A 26,483-nucleotide genomic window follows, 5' to 3' on the forward strand; every position below is an offset into this window, starting at 1 on the left:
GTTAATCATTTGAATAAATCATTTGAAATAATAAAAAACAATATGATGTTCAAACTTTTGACTTCTTTCTTTAATAACTACATAACACAGTACTTGTACTTCTACTTTCAGTACTTGAGTAGAATTTTTTTTTCAAAACTACTGGTACTTTTTACTTTTAGTACTTAAGTAGCAAATTTTTTGAAAAAACTACTTGCAATACTTAAGTAAAAAAAATGTTGAATACTTTAGTACTTCTACTTAAGTAACTTTTTTTGTGAGCACTTCCACTTCTACTCAAGTCACTTTTTGATCGAGCACTTGTACTTTTACTCAAGTAGAAATTTTGAGTACTTTATACAAGTCTGTGTCCAGCAAGCTAATATCCATACACCCCGCTAATATCCATGCTTTGAGCTGGCTGACTCCCTGTCATCCTCAGTCTCTGTTTACCCAGTGATGCCTACAGCCTCACACTGATTACAGCTGCTTGGTCCCAGGTGTTCCCTATCCATGCTGTTTTTCAGAAGAAAAATCTATTAGAATTCGACCCATGTGCTTTAATGAAACCTTTATAAGAAGACACTTTGTTGATTACTGCTAGATAAAAAAAAAAAAAAAAAGTTTTACACAAGTGATAGTTGTGCTATGTCCCATAGGAAGATTACAAGCAGGACTTCGATCCTGTAGATTGGAAAGGAAGATTTTTTTAATGCAAGGTAGGCAGGGGACACTTCAGATGATGATGATTAAAATTTGAAACACTGGTATGAAAATCCATGATTTTTAAACTCTCTGACTTAAATAGTGAAATGATGTACCATCACATTGTTTGCTTTTTTTTGGCTAACACACTGGGTAATCCTGTAATTTTCTTTTTACTTTTTCTCCAGATTTTGATCATTACGATCCTTCATTTATTATGAAAATCTTAATTCCATGTTTGGCTTTAGCAATTATATTGTCTGCAGTAATAATGTACTCAAAAAGACAAGTTTGCTTCAAATGTTTTGGGAAGAAAGGTATGTTATATCTATTTGTATCTAATGCATTTATCCTCTCATACCTATTTTTTTTATTTTTATTATTGGTGAAAAGTCAGACCCTTTGTTGGGGTGTTATTGCCAACTGTGTTGCCCACCAAGAAGGTTTCCCTGCACTTCCTGTGCTCAGAGATACTACAGTAAAGGAGGTGAAATCTCCAGAAAATTTGAAGAAATCCCACTGACCCCAAAAAAGTGTAGATATGCTCTCTACTCCTATTCCAGTGAGCAGTGCCAGGACAAGATTATTTAGTGCCCAAAGCAAACATGGCAAGTGTATAGTTTGTAATGCATGTAATGTTTGGGACATGCACTGAATTATTACTAACATATCATCTAACTTTTAAAGTTGAAATGAGGAACATTTCAGGGAGAAAGTGGTATGTGGCACGCATAGCTCACTGCAGCAATGAGTGAGCAGGGTTAAATTATAATGGCTGGGTGGGGGCAAACTGGTATTTCTGGGTGCCTTAACCGCTACACCCTTTAGCTGCAGAGGGAGTGCCTCTGGATGTACACATGCTGTTGCCACGATGCTTTGCTTCACTGCTGCAGCATGAATTATACCCCTTCTTGAACTTGACCCATTGAAGTGAATGGTGCTGCTCTACAAGTGCCCCACACTTGTGTGTAATGCACATGGTTGCAGCATCCTAGTGCAGGGTAGAAAGAATTAAAGCAGGCAGTAAGTAGGTTATACAACAGCTCCTTATCACCTGCCAAATGCTCTCTAAAGAGCAATATGAATGCTGATTGCTTTTCAGAGACCAAAACACATGTCAACAACCCCTACTTATTTATTTTTAATTAATTTCCTTTACATTTTTATATAGTTTTTAGAATTTAATTATTTATTTATTTATTTATTTTTACATTTTTAACTGCCTTGTTGGGGGGCTTTGATGAACTATCAGGGCTCTAAACAGACCCCAGATGTTTCACTTTTGAGACACTATGTGGTTTGGTGCATGTGAAAATGCATTTGTTAGCAGATGTGTGGGGGTGCCATTACAAAATTAATGGCCCTGGTCCACGTCCACTAATGGACAGTGTGTTTCTGAGTGTGTCAGGAAAGCCACAATTTTGTGGCTGACATGCAAAGGTGTAAACCTACCCTTATAGTGAGGTCACACTGGTGCACTGTGGTTTGACCATGGTGTGATTGTATGTGCGTCTTACCTGGGTTTTAGGTGTTCTTCCATTGAATTCTATTACACCGTGTGTTTTCTGAAGGTGCATCAAAGATGCAGCATGCAGGACTTTGATGAGGTTTCATGAAAACACACTGTATAATAGAATTCACTGGGAGCGCACCAAAACCCAGGTAAACCACAAATACAATCACACTGTGGCCAAACCGCAGCACACAGGTTATTAGGGATAAGATGTGAGATGAGAAGGACAAAGTGAAAGTGACCAAAAAGGAAGACTGAAGTGACCTGGCTGGGAAGGAGAACAAGCCGACAGGGGGAGCGGAGCTTGTAAGGAGAGGAGTGATTAATGGGTGCAGGGGAGATAAGGCAGAGTTGATTTTGCTGGAACAGTTGGGGAATCAATACATTCTGCAGTGACAGGAGGGAGAATAACAGTTACTCCTGTCAGGCAGGAGAAGCAGCAGAAGCCCCCTCACCACAAATTAAGACAGCGCCCAGGGCAGGTGTCCCTTCTGACCTTCCCTTGTACCGGCCCTGCCAGTGAGAACCTAAAATGTTGCATACCTCGCTCACTTTCGCTAATAGAGACTCTCTCAAACAGGAACACAGATAGCAACGAAATCCTGAAGGAATTTCTGACCCTGTGTCCAAAGGGGAATTTTATGTTACCTATTTTGCAGCCAATTAGGTGATTCCTTTCCTTCAACCATTACATGTATCTTCTAAGATGAAAGAAGGACACTGACTGGTTGTTTAAGGCAACACAATATTTTCAGATACTATTATTTGGTGGCGCCAGGCCCAAAAAGTCTTCTAGTGGTAATGACTGTGCCATCGTTATGACTAGGTTCACATCTATGCAGGTTAGGAGACTGCATAATTTCACGCATTTCCTGACCCGCGGGCAAACCGCATTGCTCTTTAGCAGACATGCATTGGAAAACATACATGCAACACCATGCAGTTCAGTTTGGCTGCCTATTTTTAGGAAAATGGTCAGGGAGTTTTTTTCCTGTGTTTCCCGGAGGTACAGCAGATGAAAGGGATGCTGTGCCTGCACAAAGGTGGCATGCAGGACCCACAATAGTGTAAATGTAGGCTAAAAGCCTATTAAATGAACAATGCACTAATTTATTTTCTTTCTGCTACTGGTAACAAAAGCAGAAATAACACTTTTTATATGCTTAATTATTGAAGCAACATCAACCTAAAAAAAAAACTAGAAAATTCCCAGAACATGCTATAAAAACTCCTAATTCAGCATTTCATGCAACTGTTTAGTTCTTCCTTAATCTGCACACAATTACAATGTTTTTTTTTTTACAGCTGTTTGAATGGTATGTGTTATCATATGTGGTAGGATCAACACTCCCTGATTCTGTTTCATATGATTCTTGTAGGAAAAGCTTTGGCAATTTTGCAGAGAAGTAATACTTCTGTATGGCAGCCTGTTCTGTATATGCTACAGTAGAAATGAATGGAGACAGACATGTACAGTATAAAGTATCATGCTAAAATGTATATTATGCAGGCTGTCTGTAGTGAAAGTTCAACTTATACTTTCATATATGGTAAGTCTGCCCTTCTGTCCTGCAGCTAACGTTTAGAAAATGTTTAAAAAAGAACCTAAGCTAACATTAAATTTAGTTTAGGATATTATTTTATTAGAAGACACACATCTTAAAACTATATGCCCATGACATGAACATGGTGAGAGCCACAAGTTTTTGTTTATTTGGAAGACATCTGATGACCCTCTCAAATGAGAAGAATGCTCAAACACAATCATGTGCAAAATCCCCTAATTATCTATTATGTAAGGGTAGCAGCAAAGCTTTATTCTGCTGCAAAAGTTCTTCCAGGGTACATCCTGTACATTATAGACACCTTGCCAGTATCCAGTGTATCAGAGATCGGAAGGAAGTCCCTTCCTGTCTTAAGCTTCCTAAGGAAATATAGAGGCTTGACTTCACTGTAGACTTCCATATCATAAAATGTTTGCTATACTCTATTGGCATGGTGGTGTCGGTTGTATTAAGAGTTAATGAATAATGCCATTATTAAGACAGCATTCCAAGTGCATGTTTGGAAGTGACAGTATATTAGGGACTGCCTGGTATAGTCTTAACTATTGACACCGGAGGACTGTGTTAACAGGCTTTTATTCACTTCCATTGGTTTCTGTATACAAAGAGAAGGCTATGGGAATTCAAAATTCTTGTGAAGTATGTTGAATGCGAGTCAGGTGGAGGTCAATTGCAGGGCAAATGCACCTGTCATCAAAACCTGAATGATCTCTGAAGCATCTTGGACTGATGTTACACTGAAGCCATCCCAACAAGCTCAAAGCCCATCAAATCAGGCCGCAATATTAAATGTGTAGTGTGACAGGAGTCACTTTGGGCGAGGGGTTAGTGGAACCCAGCTTACTTTAGAGAGGTCAGGAAACTCCTTGTTTAGCTCCCCAGGCCCCCCTTATGTGTAAGTCACCCTGTGTCTATTAAGGGCATAGGGTGACAGAAATAATGATGCACAACTACCTAATGGATTCTGAGAGCATGGTTTGGATTACTTCACTTAGGACAGAAATATTTATCAACAATATCCCTCAAGAAATATATGAAGATAAATTAATTCTACTGTATCAGATTGAGAGACTCATAACAGATGTTGATGGCATCAGCTCAGGCCACCTGTTGTCAGGGCTGGGCTCACAGCAGCTCTCTTCTCTGTGCTCAGGCTGATCAGCTGTCGCATAATTATCAGCACTCATTGTTTCCTCAGTGTCTCACCTAGTTATCATTATCTGCTTGTCAGTCCTGCCTACAACCAGTGGGCTATTTAAGCTGCCTTGTCTATTCCTTCCCTGCCTTCGCCTTTTCAAGATATCCAGAGTGTCTCTGCTGTGTTCCTGTTAAAGACTTTGCCCGGCAGTCGTCCCTTCTGGTTCCTGATCCAGAACTTCTGCTTTCGATTATGCTGATTTCTGACTCCCTGATCACTGGCTTTTCTGATTTCCCGATTTGGCTTCCAAATATTTTTTCCAGATTAAATGAGCAGGATCACCGCATGGATCAGTTTTCCATAGTAATACAGACGTTCTTGATTCGTACTGCTCCCCTGGATCCTTCCACTGTGGCTGTTCCAGTACAACCAATGTTGCAGGGCGTTCCTGCTGCTGCTCCAGTCTGTGTGCAGGCACTCACCTCGAATGTTACCTCTGTAAGAGGTATGTCTGGTTCTGCTCCTCTTCCCCAGGGTTTTGGGGGTGATTGAATTAAATGCAGAGGGTTTCTTAATCAGGTTGAGATATACTTTGAGATGCTGCCCCAGGCGTTCCCTACGGACAGAAGCAAAGTAGGCTTCATTATTCCTTTGCTTTGATAGAGCCTTGGCTTGGGCAAACCCTCAATGGGAGATGCAAAAACCCATTGTCCGGAATTACCCCGGGTTTGTGGCCTCCTTTAAAAGGGTATTTGACATTTTCCTTTGCTCCACTTCTGCTGCCAAGAGCCTCATGTCCACCAAACAGAGTATGAGAACTGTTGCCGATTACGCCATTGAATTCCGTACTCTGGCAGCAGAGGTTGGTTGCAACAATGAGGCCCTCGTGGCTCCTGTTTCTCATGGTCTCTCGGATAACATTAAAGATGAGAGTGCAGCCAGAGACATACCTAGGGATCTGGAGTTGATCACGTTTGCCATTCTTATTAAAACCCGACATCAAGAGAGACCTTTCTTTAGGGAGCGCTTGCGGAAATGCCTACTATACATTTGGCTCTGAGCTTTGCATTCTCACCCTTGCCTCCCTCACCTCCCATACCTGGTAGCAAGTCCACCAGTGAAGTAGAGCCCATGCAGTTGGGCTTCACATGTCTCTCTGCGGAGGAGAGGGCCTTTAGGAGGAGGGAGAGATTGTGCCTTTATTGTGGGCAGGCAGGTCACTTATTGAAGTCATGTCCTACCGGTCTGGGAAATGGCCGCACCTAAGGTCCTGTAGGGGACAGACCTTAGGTGGCGTTTTTGCATTCCCAGCTATCCTGAAGGAAAAGCCTCTAGTTATGGTTAGCCTTTCTTGGTCTGAGTTGTCCATTGATACACAGGCTCTAATCGATTCTGGGGCTGCAGGCTTCATAGATAGTGTCTTTGTGTCAAAGTACTCAATTCCCCTGCAGCTTTGTGCCACTGCACTTGCCATTACGGCTATTGATGAAAGACCTTTACAGCCTGCCCATGTAATTCATGAGACTGCTCCATTGACCATGGCCATAAGGGCTGTTCACCATGAGATATTCCAATTTCAAGTAATTTCCTCACCTCATTACCCGGTGGTCATTGGTTATCCTTGGTTACAAGAGCAAAATCCCTCTTTTTATTGGCATCGTGCTGAGATTCTTTCTTGGTTGCCACTATGCAGTAAAACTGGTTTTAGAAAGTGGTTAGGGTCTTGTGCACATCTTCACTCTTCTCATTGCCAGAGGAATACCGCAAATTTAGTGATGTCTTTGACAAAGGTCAGGCTGGTATTTTGCCTCCACACCGATCTTATGACTGCCCAATTGACCTTCAACCTGGTGCCATTCCTCCTCGTGGCCAGGTCTACCCTTTGTCTGGCTCGGAGGATAAAGCCATGGAGGACTATGTTGCCAATTCACTTTCATGGGGGTTCATCTGCAAATCCTTGTCTCCTGCCGGTGCTGGCTTCTTCTTTGTAAAAAAGAAGAGTGGTGAATTGAGACCTTGTATCGATTATAGGGGGTCGCAATCGATACAAGGTCTCAATCGCAAGGCTGAGAGAAAATAACCTGTATTGTTAGTTGGAAAAGTGCGAGTTCCATCGTGAACAGGTTACATTTCTGGGTTATGTCATTTCTACTGCTGGTTTTTCAATGGACCCAGAGAAACTATCTGCAGTTTGAAAATGGCCTCGCACAGTAGGTCTATGTCCGCTACAACGTTTTCTTGGCTTTGCCAATTATTACCGGAAGTGTATTTGTAATTTCTTTTCTCTGGTCAAACCCCTGACTGATATGACTAGGAAGAATGGCAACCCACAGAATTGGTCTCCAGAATCCATTAAAGCCTTTGAGTCTCTCAATGCTGCTTTTGTTTCAGCTCCTGTGCTGGCACATCCTGATCCTACGTTACCCTTTATTTTTGAGGTTGATGCATCGGAGACTGGAGTAGGCGCCCTCCTGTCTCAACCCCCTACCTCTGAGACCGCTATGTGTCCCTGTGGCTACTTTTCTAAGAAATTGTCTCCTGCAGAATGCAATTACGAGATTGGGAACAAATAATTGTTACCCATCCTTTTAGCTCTTAATGAATGGAGGCATCTCCTCGAGGGTACCAATGTGCCAGTCCTCATTTTGACTGACCATAAGAATCTCACATTTTTGTCTCCCAGAAGGGCACAATGGGCCTTTTTTCTGTCTAGATTTTCTTACATAGTCTCATTCTTACCTGGTACGAAGAATGTAAGGGCTGATGCATTGTCGCTGCAGTTTTCCTCCTCTTCCAAGATGGAGTCTGTCCCTACTCCTGTGATACCTCTAGACTGCATTTTGCCCACTATTTGCACTAGTCTTATTTCTCCTTTGGGTAAAAGATTTTTTGCTGCTCAGATCCATTCTCCTCCTGAAAAACCTTGTGACTGCTGCTTTGTTCCCAAGAATCTTCACATTGCTTTGCTCCAGACATATCATTCTCCCAAGGCAGCTGGGCAGATGAGTCAACTCATATGGTCTATGTCTCAACAATTCTGGTGGCCTAGTCTCCGCAATGATATAACCACCTTTGTAGCCGCTTGTCCCGTGTGTGCTCTGAGTAAAACACCACAACACCTTCCAGTGGGCCTCCTACAACCCTGTCTTGGAAATTAATATACGCCAAGCGCTATCAATCTCGTTGTGCTAAAATGCACAGTTCTCAACTCTTTTGTATAAAGTAATTGAGCAAGCTCAGAAGTATCCAGAAATACAGACACAAAGGCTGCTATCACCTTGGATGCTCACAGGAATTTCCTGTTAAAAAGGCCTGGAGCTCTGTTTATTTATGAGATAAGGGGACAATCAACAGGAAGTGATGACTATACAACATCAGCCAATCAGTTCCAAATGTACACTCACATGACACAAGTTCGCCACATAGAATCAGTCAATGACACACTTGTATATATTTAAATGTACAACAGAAAGGGGGAGCACACGATCGTGAATCAGCAGAACAGTGTGCCCGGCTTCCTGCCTAACACTACACAATGAAACCAGCGTGTGGAACCGTGAACATTGCTCTGAACAAACCCGTGCATGTATTCCCACCACTACTACTGGTGTGAATCCCATTTAGTAAAGCTTCAGAGAACAATGCCTAATAGTATTATACTACTGTTCCCATAGACGTGAGGCTATCTGCAGGGAAAGAGCCATGCGGTTTCCACTATTGTGATCAAGCATAGTAGAAAGACATGAGTGTGTATCCCTTCATAAAGGCAGATAGATATGAAAACGATATTGACTCTGCACCGCAATACACATAAATCTATCCCGGCAACCAGACCTGCGCATGGAGTGTTCGCCGACGGAGATATCTATGTAGAGTGAACACATCTACACATCTAAGGGAAGGTTTTCACTGCCAGTAGTCTTTCCTCAATGCCAGTTCACCCATACACACTCTAATGAGCGTTTGCAAGCAAACCGACAACATGAGCTATAATGACAATCTAAATACACTGAACAAAATTATAAACATTATAATTTGTTCACAGATCTGTCTAAATCTGTGTTAGTGAGCACTTCTCCTTTGCCGAGATAATCCATCCACCTCACAGGTGTGGCATATCAAAAAGCTGATTATCTCTGCAGAGAAGAAGTGCTCAGTAACACAGATTTAGACAGATTTGTGAACAATATTTGAGAGAAATAGGCCTTTTGTGTGCATAGAAAAAGTCTTAGATCTTTGAGTTCAGCTCATGCAAAATGGGGGCAAAAACAAAAGTGTTGCGTTTATAATTTTGTTCAGTGTAAAACACATCCGGAAAAATGTCCACACTAGTCCTAATAAAATTTCCACAACAACCCATACCCTGTGGAGGGAGGCCTTGGACCCACTTGTCTATTGATTTTATTGTGGAGTTACCCAACTCCCAGGGCAATACGGTTATTCTTATTGTGGTTGACCGGTTTTCGAATGTGTCTCATTGTATTCCACTAAAGAGGTTGCCTACATCCAAAGAACTGGCATCTATTTTTGTTTGGGAGATCTTTTGTTTACATGGGTTACCTAGGGTTATCATCTTGAACAGGGGCAGCCAGTTTGTGTCCAGGTTTTGGCAAGCCTTCTGTGCATAGTTGGGAATTCAGCTTTCCTTCTCCTCGGCATATCACCCGCAGTCTAATGGGTCCGCAGAAATAGCCAACCAAGCCTTGAAGCAGTTCCTACGTTGCTATATTTCGGACCACCATAACAACTGGTCAGACCTCTTACCTTGGGCAGAGTTTGCTTACAATAGTGCCAATAATGCCTCTTCCTGATTGTCTCCATTTATGGAGAATTATGGGTTCCAGGCTTTCATGCTGCCTGACACATTTGCTCCACAAGGAATTCCTGCATTAGAGGAGCATCTCTGTGATCTCTGTTCCACTTGGGTGTAGGTCCAAGAGTCCTTGCAACGTACCAGTGATAGGTACAGACTTCATGCTGACTGCCGATGCCTTCCTGTGCCTTCCTACCAAATTGGGGAGAGGGTCTGGCTGTCTTCTCGTAACCTCCGACTCCGTGTTCCCTCACTGAAACTGGCACGCAGTATATTGGGCCTTTCCGCATTCTCCTTAGGATCAACCCAGTAGCAAACGCATTAGACCTTTCTTCCAACATGCGTATTTAGAATGTATTCCATGTTTCCTTATTAAAACCTTTGGTGTGCAACCGCTATACCACCTCGGTACCATGTCCTCGCCCGGTTCAGGTAACAACCATGAGGAGTATAAGATACAATCTATCATTGACTCCCATAGGTTTTGTGGGCGCTTACAGTACCTGGTTCATTGGAGGGGTTACGGTCTGGAGAAACGCACATTCTCGGACGTACATGCTCCTGCCCTCCTCCGTGCTTTCCATAGATGTCTTCCCCTCAAGCCTGGAGCCCCTCTGAGGGGGAGGGGAAATTAAGGCGGGGATACTGTTAGGGCTGGGCTTTTAGCAGCTCTCTTCTCAGTGCTCAAGGCTGCTCAGCTGTCGGTTAATTACCAGCCACTCATTATTTTCACAGTGACTCACCTGGTTACCATTTCCTGCAGCCAGCCTCTTTTGTCTTTTTAAACTGCCTTGTTCATTCCTTTCATGCCTTTGCCTGGTCAACATATCCTAAGTGTCTCTGCTGTGTTCCTGTTAAAGACTTTCCCCGGCTGACGTTCCTTCTGGTTCTTATTCCCGACCTTCTGCTTCCAACTACACTGATTTCTGGTTTCCTGATTACTGGCTTGTCTGATTACCTGTTTTGGCTTACGGACCCTGGCTTATGTTTTGACTACGTTACTGATCTGTACTATTTTTACTATTACAGGAAAGGTGTGATTTTTACTGCATTTTCTGTCTCAATCTGCTTTATGGTTCCTGACAAAATCCTATATCAGGCAAGAATGGAATAACATTCCTCTCCCAAAACTCCAGCAACTGGTCTCCCCAGTTCCCATACGTTTACAGAGTATTGTTAAAGAAGAGGGGATGCTACACTGTGGTAAACATGGCCCTGTCCCATCTTTTATTTTTAGACTTGTTGCTGCCACCAATTTCAAAATTACCTTTTTTTTTCTTCTTTATATTCAGTTTAAATATTTGATATGTTTTCTATTTTTTATTCTGAATAAAATATTGGTTTGTAGGATTTGCAAATCATTGCATTCTATTTTTATATAGATCATTGCATTATTGTTTCCTTGCAACTCATCAGCGACTTACGAGACCATACTATCAAAGTCCCAGGCCCTCTCTGTGGCAGAGAGGTTCCACAAGGATTCAGGACTCTGGGGTGTCCACAAAACTTTCACCTAGTTCACCTGTGTGCTCTGTTCAGTGTCAAAAGGTGCTGAGACTCGATTTTCAGATTTGGCACACATCTGCCCCACTGAAAATAATGACCATTAACGTTTTTATGCTCCACGTGTCAAAAGACTGGCACTATCACGTTTTAGTCATGGTGGCTAGTTTACCAAGTTTGCGGTGGCAGTACCAACTTGCAACCAGACAGCCTCTCAGATTGTGTGGAAACACTTCTGCCTTCCTTATGGCTGTCCGCAGAAGTTACATTTGGATCTGGGATCCTATTTTGAAAGTAAGTTCTTCCAAGATTGGTGTTACTCACTAGGCATTAGGAAGTCACAGTCAGTCATGGGAGAGGTTCAGTCATACCCTGGTACAACTTTTGAGAGGCTTAGTTCATGAGAAACAAAGGAAATTGACCCATTACTCAGCCAAATTGGTCTGGAAATAGAAGCATACAGTAAATTATTTAAAAGGCCTCTCATTTTACCATGTTTTGTTTGACTGTACTCTTGGGCAACTCACAGACCTATGGTCAAAAGTGTTCAAAGAAAAATTTACGCACACTCCAACTTCCTGGTTTCAGGAGCGCAAATGACGCCCGACTGAAGTCCAATGGTTTGCTAAAGACTGGTCATGGGTGAAGAAAAAGAGTTGGAAGTGTCAGGCCTTGATCTTCAACCTGGTAACAAAGTGCTAGGTTGACATAAAGGCACAGAGGCAGGGAACATTGCAAACACCATTGGAAGAAGTCCATGGAGATTCCCTACAACAGCCCATTCCAGGAGCACCAATCTGCAATATCCAGCAAGAAGGACTCTAAGAAAAACAGAGATGCCTACACCATAAACTCCCTAAACCCATTGAGACCCACAGAGAGGTGAGGTTTTCAAAGAATCTGTCAAAATTTATGAGCCACAAAAGCCTCTTCCACCAGAGGTTCAAAAGTGGCTGTCTCTTGCTCCTCCAAATTTATCTCCAAAACTCCCAGGAACAGCCATGGATCCAGGATGATATTAGACAGCTCAATGGTCACTCACCCAAGTTTATGCACCTTCTGTGAAGTCTTATGAACAACCTTTAACTGATGTGATTGAAGAAAAAACATGTTGTCTCTTGTCCTATTAGGTAGAATTGAGACTCAACTCCTGAAGCACTCCAAGAAACTTAAAGTGGAGTTCCACCCATCTTAGTCACTTTAGATGTATGTAATCCCCTTTAAAACGACTTTTACCAATGGAAAGTTTTTTTTTGTTTTTTTTGCTAGTAAATACCTTATTTTGTGCTTTATTTATCCTCTTCTCACTTCCGGGTCCGGTCGGCGATTACGTCATTCGGCGATTCGCAGTGTGTGCTAGGATGTATCTCAGGGCATGAAATCTCGCATTATTACACAGGAGATGAGCTGTACTGTGTGTTCTGCCCCGCCTCCACCCCCGCCTCCTCTCAGTGAGCTGTATGTATGTAGTGTATTGAGGCTGTGCTCCGCCCCGCCTCCGCCCCGCCTCCTCTCAGTGAGCTGTATGTATGTAGTGTATTGAGGCTGTGCTCCGCCCCGCCTCCGCCCCGCCTCCTCTCAGTGAGCGAGGACTGAAAGCATTATATACTCACTGAGCTCACTGAGAGGAGGTGGGGTGGAGCACAGCCTCAATACACTACATACATACAGCTCACTGAGAGGAGGCGGGGCGGAGGTGGGGCAGAGCACGCAGTGCAGCTCATCTCCTGTGTAATAATGCGAGATTTCATGCCATCCCAGCACACACAGCAAATCGCCGAATGAGGTAATCGCCGGCCGGACCCGGAAGTGAGAAGAGGATAAATAAAGCACAAAATAAGGTATTTACTAGCAAAAAAAACTTTCCATTGGTAAAAGTCGTTTTAAAGGGGATTACATACATCTATGTAATCCAATTTATTAAAAATGGGTGGAAGTCCACTTTAACTTCAGGAGACCCCATGTACACTTTGCACAGGATGAATCTGAATGCTCTGCAAACTTGCCACGGACAGCATATTTAACTTGAATGGAGTGTAGTAAAGTGGCCATTTACTCAACATGCTCACTCAATTTCCCACAACTTACTGGGTTCCTTAGCTTCCCTACCTCAGCAGTTCAGAGAGGCCACACCTAATGATGCAGAAGTAGCTGGGCATGTGATCTGCAACCAGGTGAACATCTCTCCACTATTAGAACTGGCATTCGAGCATCTGGATAGATACCTAAAAGCACACAGAAGACCAAGCTAATGTGATGAGTCCCTCCTAAACTGATACCAGAGTATTTCAGTTGCAGTATGTCCTTGGGACGTGGATTCCTCCAGCTGTTTGCCTTTGTTACCAGAGCTACCCTTGACTTCACTGAGGGGGATGCTGTTTATAAAGATGATCTCAAGTAGTTGTGTTCTGAATTGTTTTACTGAAGTAGTGTTTCTCAGCTAGACTCTCTGTTGTTATTTTAATTTATAAAGATTATGCTATACAGTCACACATTACCCTGATTGAGCCACAGAGACATTGCTGTGAAGAGTCCATGTTTTTGCTGCTTTTGTATAATTATGCAGCGTATGCATACTCTTTGCCACCCTAAACCTGTTTTGAATTATAACTTCTAACTTTGCCTCTCTTAATGTTACTCCCTGTCTGATCATTCAGCCAATCACCCATTCTGTTACAACTGCACATTTTTTATTTATAAGTTACCCCAACATTTCATATTCCTGATATGTGCCTTTTGTATCGTGCGCATGTGTTAAAAAGTATCTTGTTCTCTTTGAATTGCTTCCTTTATGTAAAACACCTGCTTTCTTATTTCAAACTGACCACGCTAGCCATGGGAGCACATCCATCCCAGAATGGACAGTTTTCTGGCTGTAGTGGGAGAACAGCCTGCCTGTACTCCAATGGCCAAGACTTGTTGCTGACACCCCCACTACACAGCCATTCACAAAGAAGGTCAGTGTAATGCTGTTTCTCCACCTCCAGCTCTACAAGCCCCTTTTACAGCTGAGAACAGATTAGGTGATCACTTATAAAAGAAAAACAAGGTATTTAATATTTTTATACACAAACACTTTGCTTTTCATTTCTATTTTAAACTGAATGAGTTGTTTTACAAGGTAAGGGTTCACATACAGTATAGTTTAATGAAGATCATTCCTTAAACTAGCAAACCCACCTTCCACCAAATGCAACTGTTCCTGTCCTTGAATAAAAAGTTGAAAATTGCTGAACTTTTATGCTGATATAAGAGTCAAGCTTTTTTTTTTTTTTTTATAAGTAATACAAGAGCTTTAGTAAACCTTCCTTGCTCTAATGACTCCAGATCAGATTAACCTCTAGTTACTGCTATATTTTAGCTGTTGATGTGGCTTCCCTTATCACGCATATATGAGCCAATCAGCATATGGTATCAGCTGACTGTTACTCAAACTGTCTTGCTTCCTTGTTTATAGCACCATTATGGTTTTAAGAAAAGCTTTTTAGGTCACATCTCAACGATCAAAAACACAGTCAAGCATAAAAAATGAAAGAGTACATTTTATCTGAGATCTTTTACATGCTTTTTTCCCCCTCTCTGTATAGCATGAGACTGTAACCGATATGTTTGATGCCAACATAGCCTAACCATTTATACTAAATCTATCTTTTTTTTTTTTTCTTTTTTTTTTTTTAGGTCATTTATTCTCTAAGTAAGGGCTATGTGGTTATCATAGAATGCTATATGCTACATGTACTACATGTTTTACAAAGATCACAAACATAGCTTGTTTGAAAATAATAGTTGTACAGATAAATGTCTCTGTCTTAGAGCTTAGCTAATGACATTTTTTTTTTTTTAAATGATAATGTGGAGGAGATTTTTTTTTTCTGTTCATGACCACATTGTGGAGACCCCTCCTTAATTTCTGCCCCTTTGCCTCCAGTACAAGTGTGGTTGTCACCACAACAGATAGGCATGGATAGCCATTACCGCATTGTCTAAAGTTCTAACCTTTTCCTAATCTACTAAATATCAGGTTTTTTCCTAGTCCCTTGGCTGCTTTAGATATACTGTATTTACTATTAGATATAGAGAGAGCAATAAAAACCTAAGAATTCTTAATGGAACCGGTTCACACATGTCCGGAGTGGCCGTGGTGCGGATTCCAAAAGGGTTCTGTGCGTTTTTGGGTCTGGTTCAGGTGCGAATTCAGGCAAAAACTGAAACAATAAACAGGAACGCCCCGGACCCCAGGCTGGAAACCGCAGCCGCACATATGTGAACCCAGCCTAACCCTTCCTTGACCTATCATATATGACGTTTTGCTTGTAAGTGGAACTCCAGCCAAAACTGTGTGTACCTTATTTTATGATTTGGGGATTCATTGTTCCCTTGTGGGTCCCCGCTACCTTTTTCAGATCAATAAGATAAAGAGACAGCAAAGTGAAAGGCAATTACTTTTAACTTTTTTTGATAATTGTTATCAAAACAAGATTTCTCAGTTTTCCATACTCGGACAACTGATGGCAACAGGGTTTTCTCCTCTTTGATTGTTCCGGCTAGACAGAAAGTGAGGATGAATCTTTCCAAATGGGACTAAGGCCATACATTATACAACTTTCTTCTATAGTTTTCCTTTAGATTTACCAAAACCATATAATATGAGGTCAAACATAAACACTTTCAATTCATATGCAATCAGGCAGGCCCTTTCACTACACAGGTGAAGGTAAATTTAAAAAACAAATTGAATAAAAAAAATTGTATAAAGTATGGCCAGCCAAAGACAACAATAAAATCTGGACAGAGATTTTAACTTAAGCATCTATTTGAACTATACTGTATATCCTTGTTCAAATATGTTTGTGAACTTTTTGCTGTATAGGTCCTAACAGATTTTAGATGCCAATTACAGCCGGTTCACATAGGCGCGACCCGACTTCCCGGGGCGACCTGTGAAGCGGCATGCACGGACTTCATATCATTGAAGTCAATGCAGGTCGCTCCAGGTCGCCCCAAAGTAGTACAGGACCCTTTTCTAAGTCGGAGCTCCTATTAGAACGGGTCCTGTGCTAATCTATGGAAGGCTACCCACGGCGACTTGTCAGGCTGTTACTGATTTGACACAGCTAGTGTTGTTCCAAATGTGGGAGCGATTTAAAAAATGGCCAATCTGATAGCCGTAGCATTTCCTGATGTGGTATTTGCCTCTGCCTTTATATAAGGTTTATCAAAAACTACAGTGGAGTTTAATTTTCTTTATTTTATTTTTGTATTTATTTTATGACCATATATATGTAAATACCCAAAACCGCAGGCCATTTTTTTAATTTTTTTTTTTTACTGGACACAGCACTCTGAGCTGGCTTCTAAGAAAACTTTGATGTTTCTACTATATTGTGCAATTTTCACTTTGAATCATGCTAGTTTTCTAGTAGCTAACAGTTATTTCCAGATATTCTGCATTTAATCTTCACCTAAAAAACGACATAGACCACAGAAAATATGTGTTTGTGATCCAGCTAGTCCTTAGATAATGTTTCCCTAAGCAGATACATCTTTTTGTACTTTGCGGTCATGGCTTAGCTGCCTTTAAAATACATGTAAAAGGAAATCCAGTGATATGTCAGAATCACAGAGGGGGTTGTCTTGTTTCCAAGCTGTCTGACCAAGGACTAAATTGAAAATGTGTCTCAGACAGTTTTACTTTCACTTCTATGAAAAGCTTACCGTTCTAGTAAGTCATAAGACAGCTGCCCCAAGAAAGAATGCCTGTAAATGTTTGAGTTGAACTTTCAATTAGCAATCATAAGAGTAATGACTCAAATCTTATACAGGAAGATGTGCTTTATTTCCTGCATGTGCCTTCCAATTTGTTTTTATTGATATATTGGACAGAATATGATCTTGCCAAACCAACAACTGTGAAATGACTAACGGGGAACTGGCTGTGTTACAAGGAACAAAATTAAGAATGAAAAACCCTTATGTGACAGTAAGCTTCTGCACTGGGAAAAATATTTATTTCCTATCCTTAATAAGCAAGACACAGAAACCAGCTGTATCTAATGATAAAAGATATAAAGTGACATCAAAAGCTGGGTACACACTATAGAAAAATTGGAAGAAAATTCCGTAGGAGGATCAATCGGTAGATTATCTGGTCGTTAGTATTGTGCTTTCGTCAGCAGATAACGACTGTTCAGACAAAGAAAAATGTTTTTTTTTATCGTACGTAAACAAAATTACAGATTTTCGCTCATTGTGTACAGTAATCGTACGATAATAATCAAATAGAGAAAAACATGCATGATCAGAAGCAAAAAATGACCCAGAAGAAGTTGGCAACAAACATAGATATAATACATCATTTGCCTTTGTCGTTGGAGAATTTACATACAAGTTAATACCATTGTTGGCTACATCATGATACAAACCTCCGTGGAAAATTGGCCAACCGTTCATTCGATTTTCTCATGGGGTGTACTAGGGATCCACCAATACCAGTTTATTAAGACAGTGTACGAGTACTGCTACTTTTTCTCAATTACTCACCGATACCTATTTTTAGTGTCATGTGACACATTATTATTACTAATATATTATTCTAATACTAAATACATGTTATGTGGTTCTTAAATTAATATTATATATTGTGTTTCAACCACATCTGATTCGCATGACATACCAACCAAACCAGCATTCTATGGAGCCGGTTCACATATGTGCAGGCCGGCCGCAGTGCAATTTTAAGGGCTCTTTCACACACACTGTCCGTCGGATGGACTCCGTTTTTCTCAGCGGGGGATTGATCCGCTGATCCCGCCCTGAGCAGGAGGATGACAGCTGTGTCTCCGTGCTGTGTGTGGAGACACAGCTGTCAGTTCCCCATGCATCTCTATGGGGGAAATCGGATGGGAACGGACCGTCGGTCCGTTCCCATCCGATCCGATCCACTGGACGGATGGAAAATAAGGTTTCCATCCGTCCAGATTTGACGGATCGGGTGTCAGCGGACATGTCTCCGGACATGTCTCCGCTGACATCCGATGCCCCATAGGGATGCATGGGGGGACCGTTCAGATCCGCCAAAAAAACTGACAGGCAGATCTGAACGGTCCACCTGTGTAAAAGGGGCATAAAAAGAATCAGGTATGATTTTCAGTTCAGTTCAGGTGCGATTTCCAGTGTCATACACTTAAACATTTGCACCTGAACCACAGAACAAAATCACACCAGACTCATTGCACTGAAACTGGCCCCGCACATATGTGAACCTGAACTTGAAAGTATCGGTTTTAGTATAGGAGCACTTGCATGAGTACAAGTTACAGAGTCTCCAAAAAAAAATATCTGAAAGACAAAGGCATAATGAGCTAGTATCCATCACATACTAGCTCATTATGAAATACTTGCCTTAGAACAAAGCCCCTGTAGTGGCACCCACTCACCGCTGACAGGGCCGGCATGTTCACCTGGAAGCCGCTGTTCACGGCACATATGGCAGTTATATCACTGGCTGCATGCAAAGTAAATATCTCCTAAACGATGCAAGTTTAGGAGATATTTACAGTACCTATAGGTAAGTCTTATCATATGCTTACCTATAGGTACAAGTTGCAGAGGAAGCTTTACTTCCTCTTTAACTTACCCTAGTATCTGCCCCAATACCAGTAACGGTGCAGCTCTAGTGGGTACCCCACTAAACTCTGGTTTGAGAAAATAAAATTCTACTTAAGTATGTATTTCAAAGACATAAAAGTCCCTTCTATTGCGCTCAGCCTCCTCCAAATCTCCATAGTCTCACAGCATGTAGGAGCATAGCCACCCTCTCTTGCTCGCTCCTGAGAGAGACCAAGGACTATGGGATTTGTGGTGTGCATAGGAGCAGTGCACATGACTATAACCAACAAACAGTGCTTGTTCCAAACAAATGGACGTGAGGGAGGGAGGTGAGGAGAATTTTGGGAGCTCACAGAGGATGTTACAAGGAAGCAGAAAAAGAAAATAAGGCCAGCCATACCACTGGTTGCAGGAAATAACTTTGCTTAATTCCCCTATCATCACAAACCGTGTTGATGTGGGAAACCCTCCTGCTGGGCACTTGTCTTCTCCTTGTGGGGAAAGCCGTCCTCTCTGGGAGAAGACAGTGATTATTGCTAGCGATCAACTTGGTACATTCAGCCTGTCCGTCAATGGTTCAAATCTTGGCCGGTTTCTTTGGACTGGTCGAGATATGAACCATGTTTGGCTGGCCTGAGCAACAATTACATGAAAAATAGATTGCTGGCAATAAAGTAGTGGAAGTGTATTTATTTTTGGAGAGTAAGGATCTTATTTAGTGTCACTTTAAATAAGTAACAAAGAGTTAATGTATTTTATTAAATCACATATTTGTCACTTTTTAAAATGTTGTAATCAAAAGTTTCTCTGAAAACAAAAGAGTTCATACTCCTAAAAAAATTCTTTAGAATTCAAAAGGTATGGTACTGTCTAATGCATCCTACCTACCCCCCACAGTGGTTTATTCCTCCCACCTTTATATTACTACAAGACACATAAGTTACATTGCGAATGAAGGAAGGAACTACAGCGAGAAGCAGGAGACCAGGAATCTGACACATCTGTGTGCCTGAGGCTAAAGATTTTTTAGCAAGTGGAGCTCATTAAGACAGCAGAGATCAGGGATGCGGGACTCAGCAGGGCCGGCAATCCCGCTAGGCGAACTAGGCAGCCACCTATGGCACACTGCCGCCTAGGGACACACTGCTGCCTAGCCTAGCCTAGCCGCAAACTAGGCAGCAGCCTAGGGCGCACTGCCGCCTAGCCAGGAGGTTGCAGGCCAGCCCAGATGGATAATCATGTCAGTTTGCTGGGCCCAGCGCTCCGCCAGAATAGTGCTGTCACTGTGACCTGTGTCTTTGATGAGTCTGTGAGTGTCACTCACTGTGTGCTTTGCTGCTGAGCCTGTGCAGTGTGTAGGCTTCACGGTCTGTCTGTCTGTGCATATAGGATTGGTGGTAGTGACGCCGCCACAGATCAGCAGAAAGGGCAAAAGAACCGCTCCAGTGATAAGGTAATCCCAACCATCAAAATAAGGTGCAGCAAGGATCCGCAGTCCAGGCAACTGTAATGTATAGAGAGAAATAGCCGCACTCCAACTTGAAGGTGAAAAATATAAAATCTGTTTTATTCATATCCAAAAGATAAAATCAATTCAAAGTGTATCCATAATATAGTCAGAGACAAGAGATGAACGCATAGTAGTTGACACGTTTCACGGATAAACGTCCGCTTAGTCGCAGCATGTGTGCATGGTTACGACTGAGCACTACTACTACTACTACATTGTAGTGACGCCGCCGCCGACAAGACCCTGCCAATCCCTGTAGCCTGGCTGGCACTGTGTGTCCAGGACAGGTGTCGTGCCAGCCAATGTGCTGAGTGTGGGCACGGCGCTCACCTAAACGTGACGTCATTCCCTCCTCCAGTCCAGTCCCAACCACAGCAGAGCAGAGGAGCCCGCACAGTCCTTGGCTATCTTTCCCACACAGTGTGGCTGAAACTAAAAAGAGATTGGAAGAGAAGGTACAGTGTGTCAGTCAGATAGTGTGTCCTGTTATAGTGTGCCCCCCCCACTGTCCAAATGTACCTGGATGAGAGAAGAGATGGGGAGGGATGGTGGACCAGCGTGTGATATCAGAAGTAAATTATATAAGCAGCAGTCTTGTGTGCCATTCCCCAATATTATATCAGCAATAAAATATAATATATACAAAAGCAGCAGTCTTGTGTAACCAGGGTGGGTGCTACCTGTAAGGCGACCTAGGCAGCTGCCTAGGGCTCAACTTAGCAGGGGGCACCGGCATCCTGCACCCTGCCGGTTGTGCATTCCTCATGCTGTGTGTCGTCTGAGCATTACAGCAAGCTTCAGGCGGCACAGCACTGCTGTATGGAGGGCAGCCGCAGAGAGTTGTGACAAGACTACAAGTTGTGGAGTAGCATACCTTGAGTCCCATCCTATCACAGCTTCAATTTGACAGCTCCTCTCATGGACTCACACTCACTCTCATTGGCCGTACACCCCGCTGGCTTGCACACCAGTCCCTGGCTGTGCTGGATAAAGGTTTATACTGCTGAATGTCCTGCTATAGGCTGCTCTCATTTATTATCTATCTGATGCCTGCATTCTTCCCTCGGCTCCTGTATGCTGCTAATCAAGATTTTAGTGTGCTATGTTTAATTCATTGGTGTCTTTGCAGTTTAACAAATTCCTGAACAGTGCACTCTGTACAATGCATTCCTGAACCTGCACCCTGTACAATGCATTCCTGAACCTGCACTTTGTACAATGCATTTCTGAACCTTGCACTCTGTACAATGCATTCCTAAACCTACACTCTGTACAATGCATTCCTGAACCTTGCACTCTGTACAATGCATTCCTGAACCTGCACTCTGTACAAGGCATTCCAGAACCTTGCACTCTGTACAATACATTCCTGAACCTTGCACTCTGTAAAATGCATTCCTGAACCTGAACTCTGTACAATGCATTCCTGAACATTGCACTCGGTATGAAATGCACTCCTGAACCTTGTACCCTGTATGAAACGCACTCTTGAACCTTGCACCCTGTATGAAACGCACTTCTGAACCTTGCACCCTGTATGAAACGCACTCCTGAACCTTGCACCCTGTACAACGCATTTCTAAACCTTGCACCCTGTATGAAATGCACCCCTGAACCTGTACGAAATGCACTCTTGAATCCTTCCACAATAAGCACACCGCACTCATGGGCAGGGCAAAATGGGTGGAGTCAGGGGTGGAGCCAGGGGGCGGCAAAATCAGGTTTTGCCTAGGGTGTCAAAAATCCTTGCACCAGCCCTGTGTGTGATCCCCAATAATATATATAAGCAGTAAATATTATATTAAATATAATATATTATTATTATAATAAAAGACTGCTGCTTTTGGATATATCTGCTTCTGGTCTGCCCCACGCACATATACTGCAGCAGTGCGGCCCTTTAGCATGAAATCACATACCATACGTCTTTTTTTTTTTTTCGGGGGGCGTGGGGACTCAGATGGCTGGTGTTGGGTGTGCAAAATAGTCTAGCACTGGCCCTGCACTGGAGGCATATGTAATAAGAAATGCAGTATATGTTATTTGTTTCAAGGAATTCTTTCGATCTTAATATTTTAAAATGTAAACTTTAAAGAGACACTGTCATCAATTAACACTTTCAGGCCACTTACCTAACCAAAATGTTTAACATTAGCACTTACTCCAAGCTGTAAGGTCATCAGGGTGTCTGGTTGTTGCCTGGATCGGGATCTGTGTGTGAAAGAGTGCCCACACATTGTCATTGATAGTAGTAAGTTGTGATGTTTGGCACCTGCAGACGAAACTACGGTTGGGCACTGCTGTCACTCACATAGCACTGGAGGCTTTAGAGGCAGCAGCCAGACACTTTGGTGATATTAGGAGTGGAGAGGGTGGGAGTAGTGAGGATTGTCTGGTACAGAAAGCCTCCAACACTCCTGTAAGTGTTGGAGTTTGAAGAAAATAACAGCACTTTTCATTACTGACAAAAAGGTATCATAAATTGCGATAATAATGGCTGATATAGTAAGTGCTCATTTCAAGCAGGTTTATTAATGTGAGCAGACTGAAAAGTGTTACCTGATGACAGTGTCTATTTAAAGTAGTTGTGGCCATTCATGGTAAAGTAAGAAAATCACCTAATAGGCTGCCCCATCTTTTGTGGCTATTCTCTCCAGTATAGGGGAGCATGCTACTTTTTATCCCTCTGTGATGAGCTGCTCAATGCCAATTCTGAGCACTGCCACTTGGGGCAGGGGGATAGTCCCTTATATTGTAAGATCTGTAACAGGGCTTACACCAAGCTCTCTACTCAGGGCAGAATAACAGAGCAGTAAGGAAAGTAAGCAAAGCAGGGCTTTTCTTCAGCGGGAACGCAGTTCCGGCACCTCCAGCAATGAATGTATGTATTGAAAAGGGGTGCTGGGGTGTGATGGAGGGTCTATTGATGCTAGCTGCTGGGAGAATCTATTGTCACTGATGGAGATCCGTTTTTGCATGGGGGTCTATTGTTGCTGGTGGAGGGTCAGTTGTTGCTGGGAGGGATCTACTGTTGAGGGAGAGGTCTATTGTTTCTGGCTGATGGAGGGTCTATTGATGCTATTTTGTTGTCCCGGGGGAAGTCTATTGTTGTGTGGGGGATCTATTGTTGCTGATGGAGGTCTATTGTTTCTGGGGGGGGTCTTCTGTTGCTGGGGTAGGGTCTATTGTTGCTCACAGCAGGGAAATTATTTTACTGTCTTTCTTCTTATCATTAACAATTTCCATGCAAATCACTTAGTAACATAAAATGATACTTTGTTCTGTATTCTGTAAAAGGGGCAGGGGCGTAACTACAGAGGTTGCAGGGGTTGCAATTGCTACCGGGCCCCATGCTCCTGGGGGCCCGGTAGCAAACCAGTGGGTGAACTTCCGGGATCTCAAAGGTCACACTTGCGACCGGGCCCTGGCATTGCACCACTGTGGGGAGGCCCCAAGATTGCAGGAGGGGGGCCCACTGCAGAACTTGTGAAAGGATCCTGCTGCGGGACCATAATAAAAGGCCATGCAACGAGAGTAAAGAGCCCCAGGATTAGTGGGAAGAGCCCCGGGCTTGAAGGGAAGGGCCCCGGCCAGGGGTCTGGGGGGCCCTTCATGGTTTCTTGCATCGGGGCCCTGAAGGTTCTAGTTACGCCTCTGAAAAGGGGTGGTACTGAGAGGTAGGTAGGAGGTGGAACCAAGGGACAGTGCTCAGGGGTGGGTAGGGGGCAGAAGGCTGACTCATTGGGCGGGAGTTCCTGCACCTATTCTCTGAGAAAAAAAGCCCTGAAGCAAAGTATATATCAGTTGCAGAAAAGGAGGGCTAACAAACTGTTATTTGCCCTCTCAAATGGTAGTTTATTTAATTTAATATGATTTGATAAAAACTGTCTATTTTGTGAAAGACACAATATTATCTGCATATTGAGTTAAAATTACAAAATGATTTTATTTTTAAAGTGAATAATAAATTAATAATAACAAAAAGTGTAAAACATGAATAATGAATAACTGATATAAAAAAAATGACCAAAAATAATTATATTGTCCTTTTACTAGACAGCTTTATGACTCAAAACATTTTTTTTTTTTTTGCAGCTACGTGTTTTAATGTGTGGTTTGCTATAACTACTTTTGAGTTTAGAAAAAACTACCAAGAGTGTATAAAACTATCTTAACAGCAAGAATTTTGACTGAACGTTTCTCTTTCTAGGTGATCAAGCTTATCCCTTATAGAACTTCCAAATACTCAATAAATCAGGACAGCTGAATGCTAGGATGAGTATATGTTAACCTTTGTTTTAATAGGACATAATCAAGATATATGCACATATTCTGTTTCTAATGCACTTTAATATATTTAGGATTTCGTTTATTGTAAATAAAAATAATGTGAGGTTCATTTCCTAACCAGTGATCTATTTAGTTTTACTGGAAAGTATTATGATGAAGCATAGTAGAGTACTATTAACTTTAAATCCAAAATACTATATATATATATATATATATATATATATATATATATATACACACACACACACACACACACAAACTATATATATATATATATATATATATATATATATATATATATTTGTGTTAAAAAGAATAAAATAATTCCATATATTCTTCTTCCCTTCCAGTGTATATCAGGCACCCCCTGGATGCATAAAGATACTTTGTCAATATGTCCTAAATGTAGCTTTCAAGCATATCCTGCTACCCACTTACAGTATACCAATCTTCATATTACTCCCCACTGATTTTGCTTTTTCTTAGCCATTGCAAAATGCTTAGCACCTTAGTACTTAGTATAGGCGACCATGTGACTTCCTTCCAAGATGCAGTGTCCAGGCCTATGATCCAAAAGCCAGGCCCAATCACTCTCATGAGGACAATGTCTTCATCAATCCTGTGCAAGCTTCAACTCCATCTGATTTGGAGCAGGGTTGGGGCAGCAAAGCAATAGAGTGGGGAGTGGCTTGGGAAAGGTATATATAAGTGGGCCAGAAGTGAGGTTTATAGATAATCTATAATTTTGCTCTGAATGGGCAAGATTACAGAGTCTCTTTAACTTAACCTTTCCTTTTACCATTTGCTACTTTGAACCCTGGAACAGCCACCTAAACAATCCTGGTACTTCCAGCTAGAGGGCAGTATGCAAAGTGTTTCTGCTCCTCTACAATGCATTGCTACAAGCTTGAAGACTAAAGCAGGAAAGTCAAGTTATGGCACCAGAGGAAGTCTGCTATACACACTGGGGTTTATTTAACCTCCCTGGTGGTCTCATCATGTCTGGATTTCTGTCCTAAAAGCGGTACATTGTTTTGCATGGAAATCTGTTGTTTTATATTTTAAAACTCACCTTCCCCTGCGATCCCCCACCATCCTCCCCCGCCGTCCTTCCGCTGTCCTCCCGCTGTCCTCCCGCTGTGTGCTCATCCGATGCCGGCACCCGTCTTCCAGTTCCCTTCCCTGCGAGCGTTGCGACGCAGAGGGGTGGAACCGGCGGCAAATTCAAAAATGTAAATACACTAAATTACATGATACAAAATTGTGATCCTAACGGATTACACTCTATCATGCCATTTGACCACAGGATTGCACCTGTCGACTTTTCCAGTACCCTGCCTTTGCTTTTCCAGTGCTTTGTGCCTGGAAAATTGAAAATGACCATAGCGTCCAAAAAGCGTTTTTTTTGCACAAAAGCGCTTTTAGACGAACTGGAAAAAAGAGACAGCGAAACGGAGTTACATGAAGAACTGAGCCATAGCAATTCATGGGAAAATTCGTCATCAGGTACAAAAAGTGACGACAGCGACGATTCTGATGTCTCTTTCTGGCACATAGCTTGTGGAATTTGGGAAGTCTATCAAATTATTCTTGAAAATTTCCAACTGAGCTATGTGTCAGAAAGAGACATCAGAATCGTCGCTGTCGTCACTTTCTGTACCTGATGACGAATTTTCCCACGAATCGCTATCGCTCAGTTCTTCAAGTAACTCCGTTTCACTGTCGCTGTTTTCCAGTTCGTCTAAAAGTGCTTTTGCGCAACAAGAATGCTTTTTGGACACCGTGGTCATTTTCAATTTTCCAGGCACAAAGCACAGGAAAAGCAAAGGCATGGTACTGGAAAAGTCACCAGGTGCAAT

General features: G+C 42.3%; 2 protein-coding genes across 2 annotated transcripts in view; one reads left to right on the top strand and one right to left on the bottom strand.

The window, feature by feature from the left end:
• LOC309566301 (programmed cell death 1 ligand 2-like) overlaps positions 1 to 24,663 on the top strand; it is a 93,154-nt gene extending 68,491 nt beyond the window's left edge. The window contains exons 5-6 of the mRNA XM_082271405.1: positions 873 to 1,001; positions 24,545 to 24,663. Coding sequence (XP_082127531.1) covers positions 873 to 1,001; positions 24,545 to 24,567 — 152 coding nt within the window. The 3' untranslated portion in view covers positions 24,568 to 24,663. The remainder of the gene's footprint in view (positions 1 to 872; positions 1,002 to 24,544) is intronic.
• The window catches only part of PLGRKT (plasminogen receptor with a C-terminal lysine), a 473,875-nt gene that overhangs the window by 308,612 nt on the left and 138,780 nt on the right, over positions 1 to 26,483 (bottom strand). The window lies entirely within an intron of this gene.

Source organism: Pelophylax lessonae (assembly GCF_965119305.1).
Source record: "Pelophylax lessonae genome assembly, chromosome: 1".
NCBI lineage: Eukaryota > Metazoa > Chordata > Amphibia > Anura > Ranidae > Pelophylax > Pelophylax lessonae.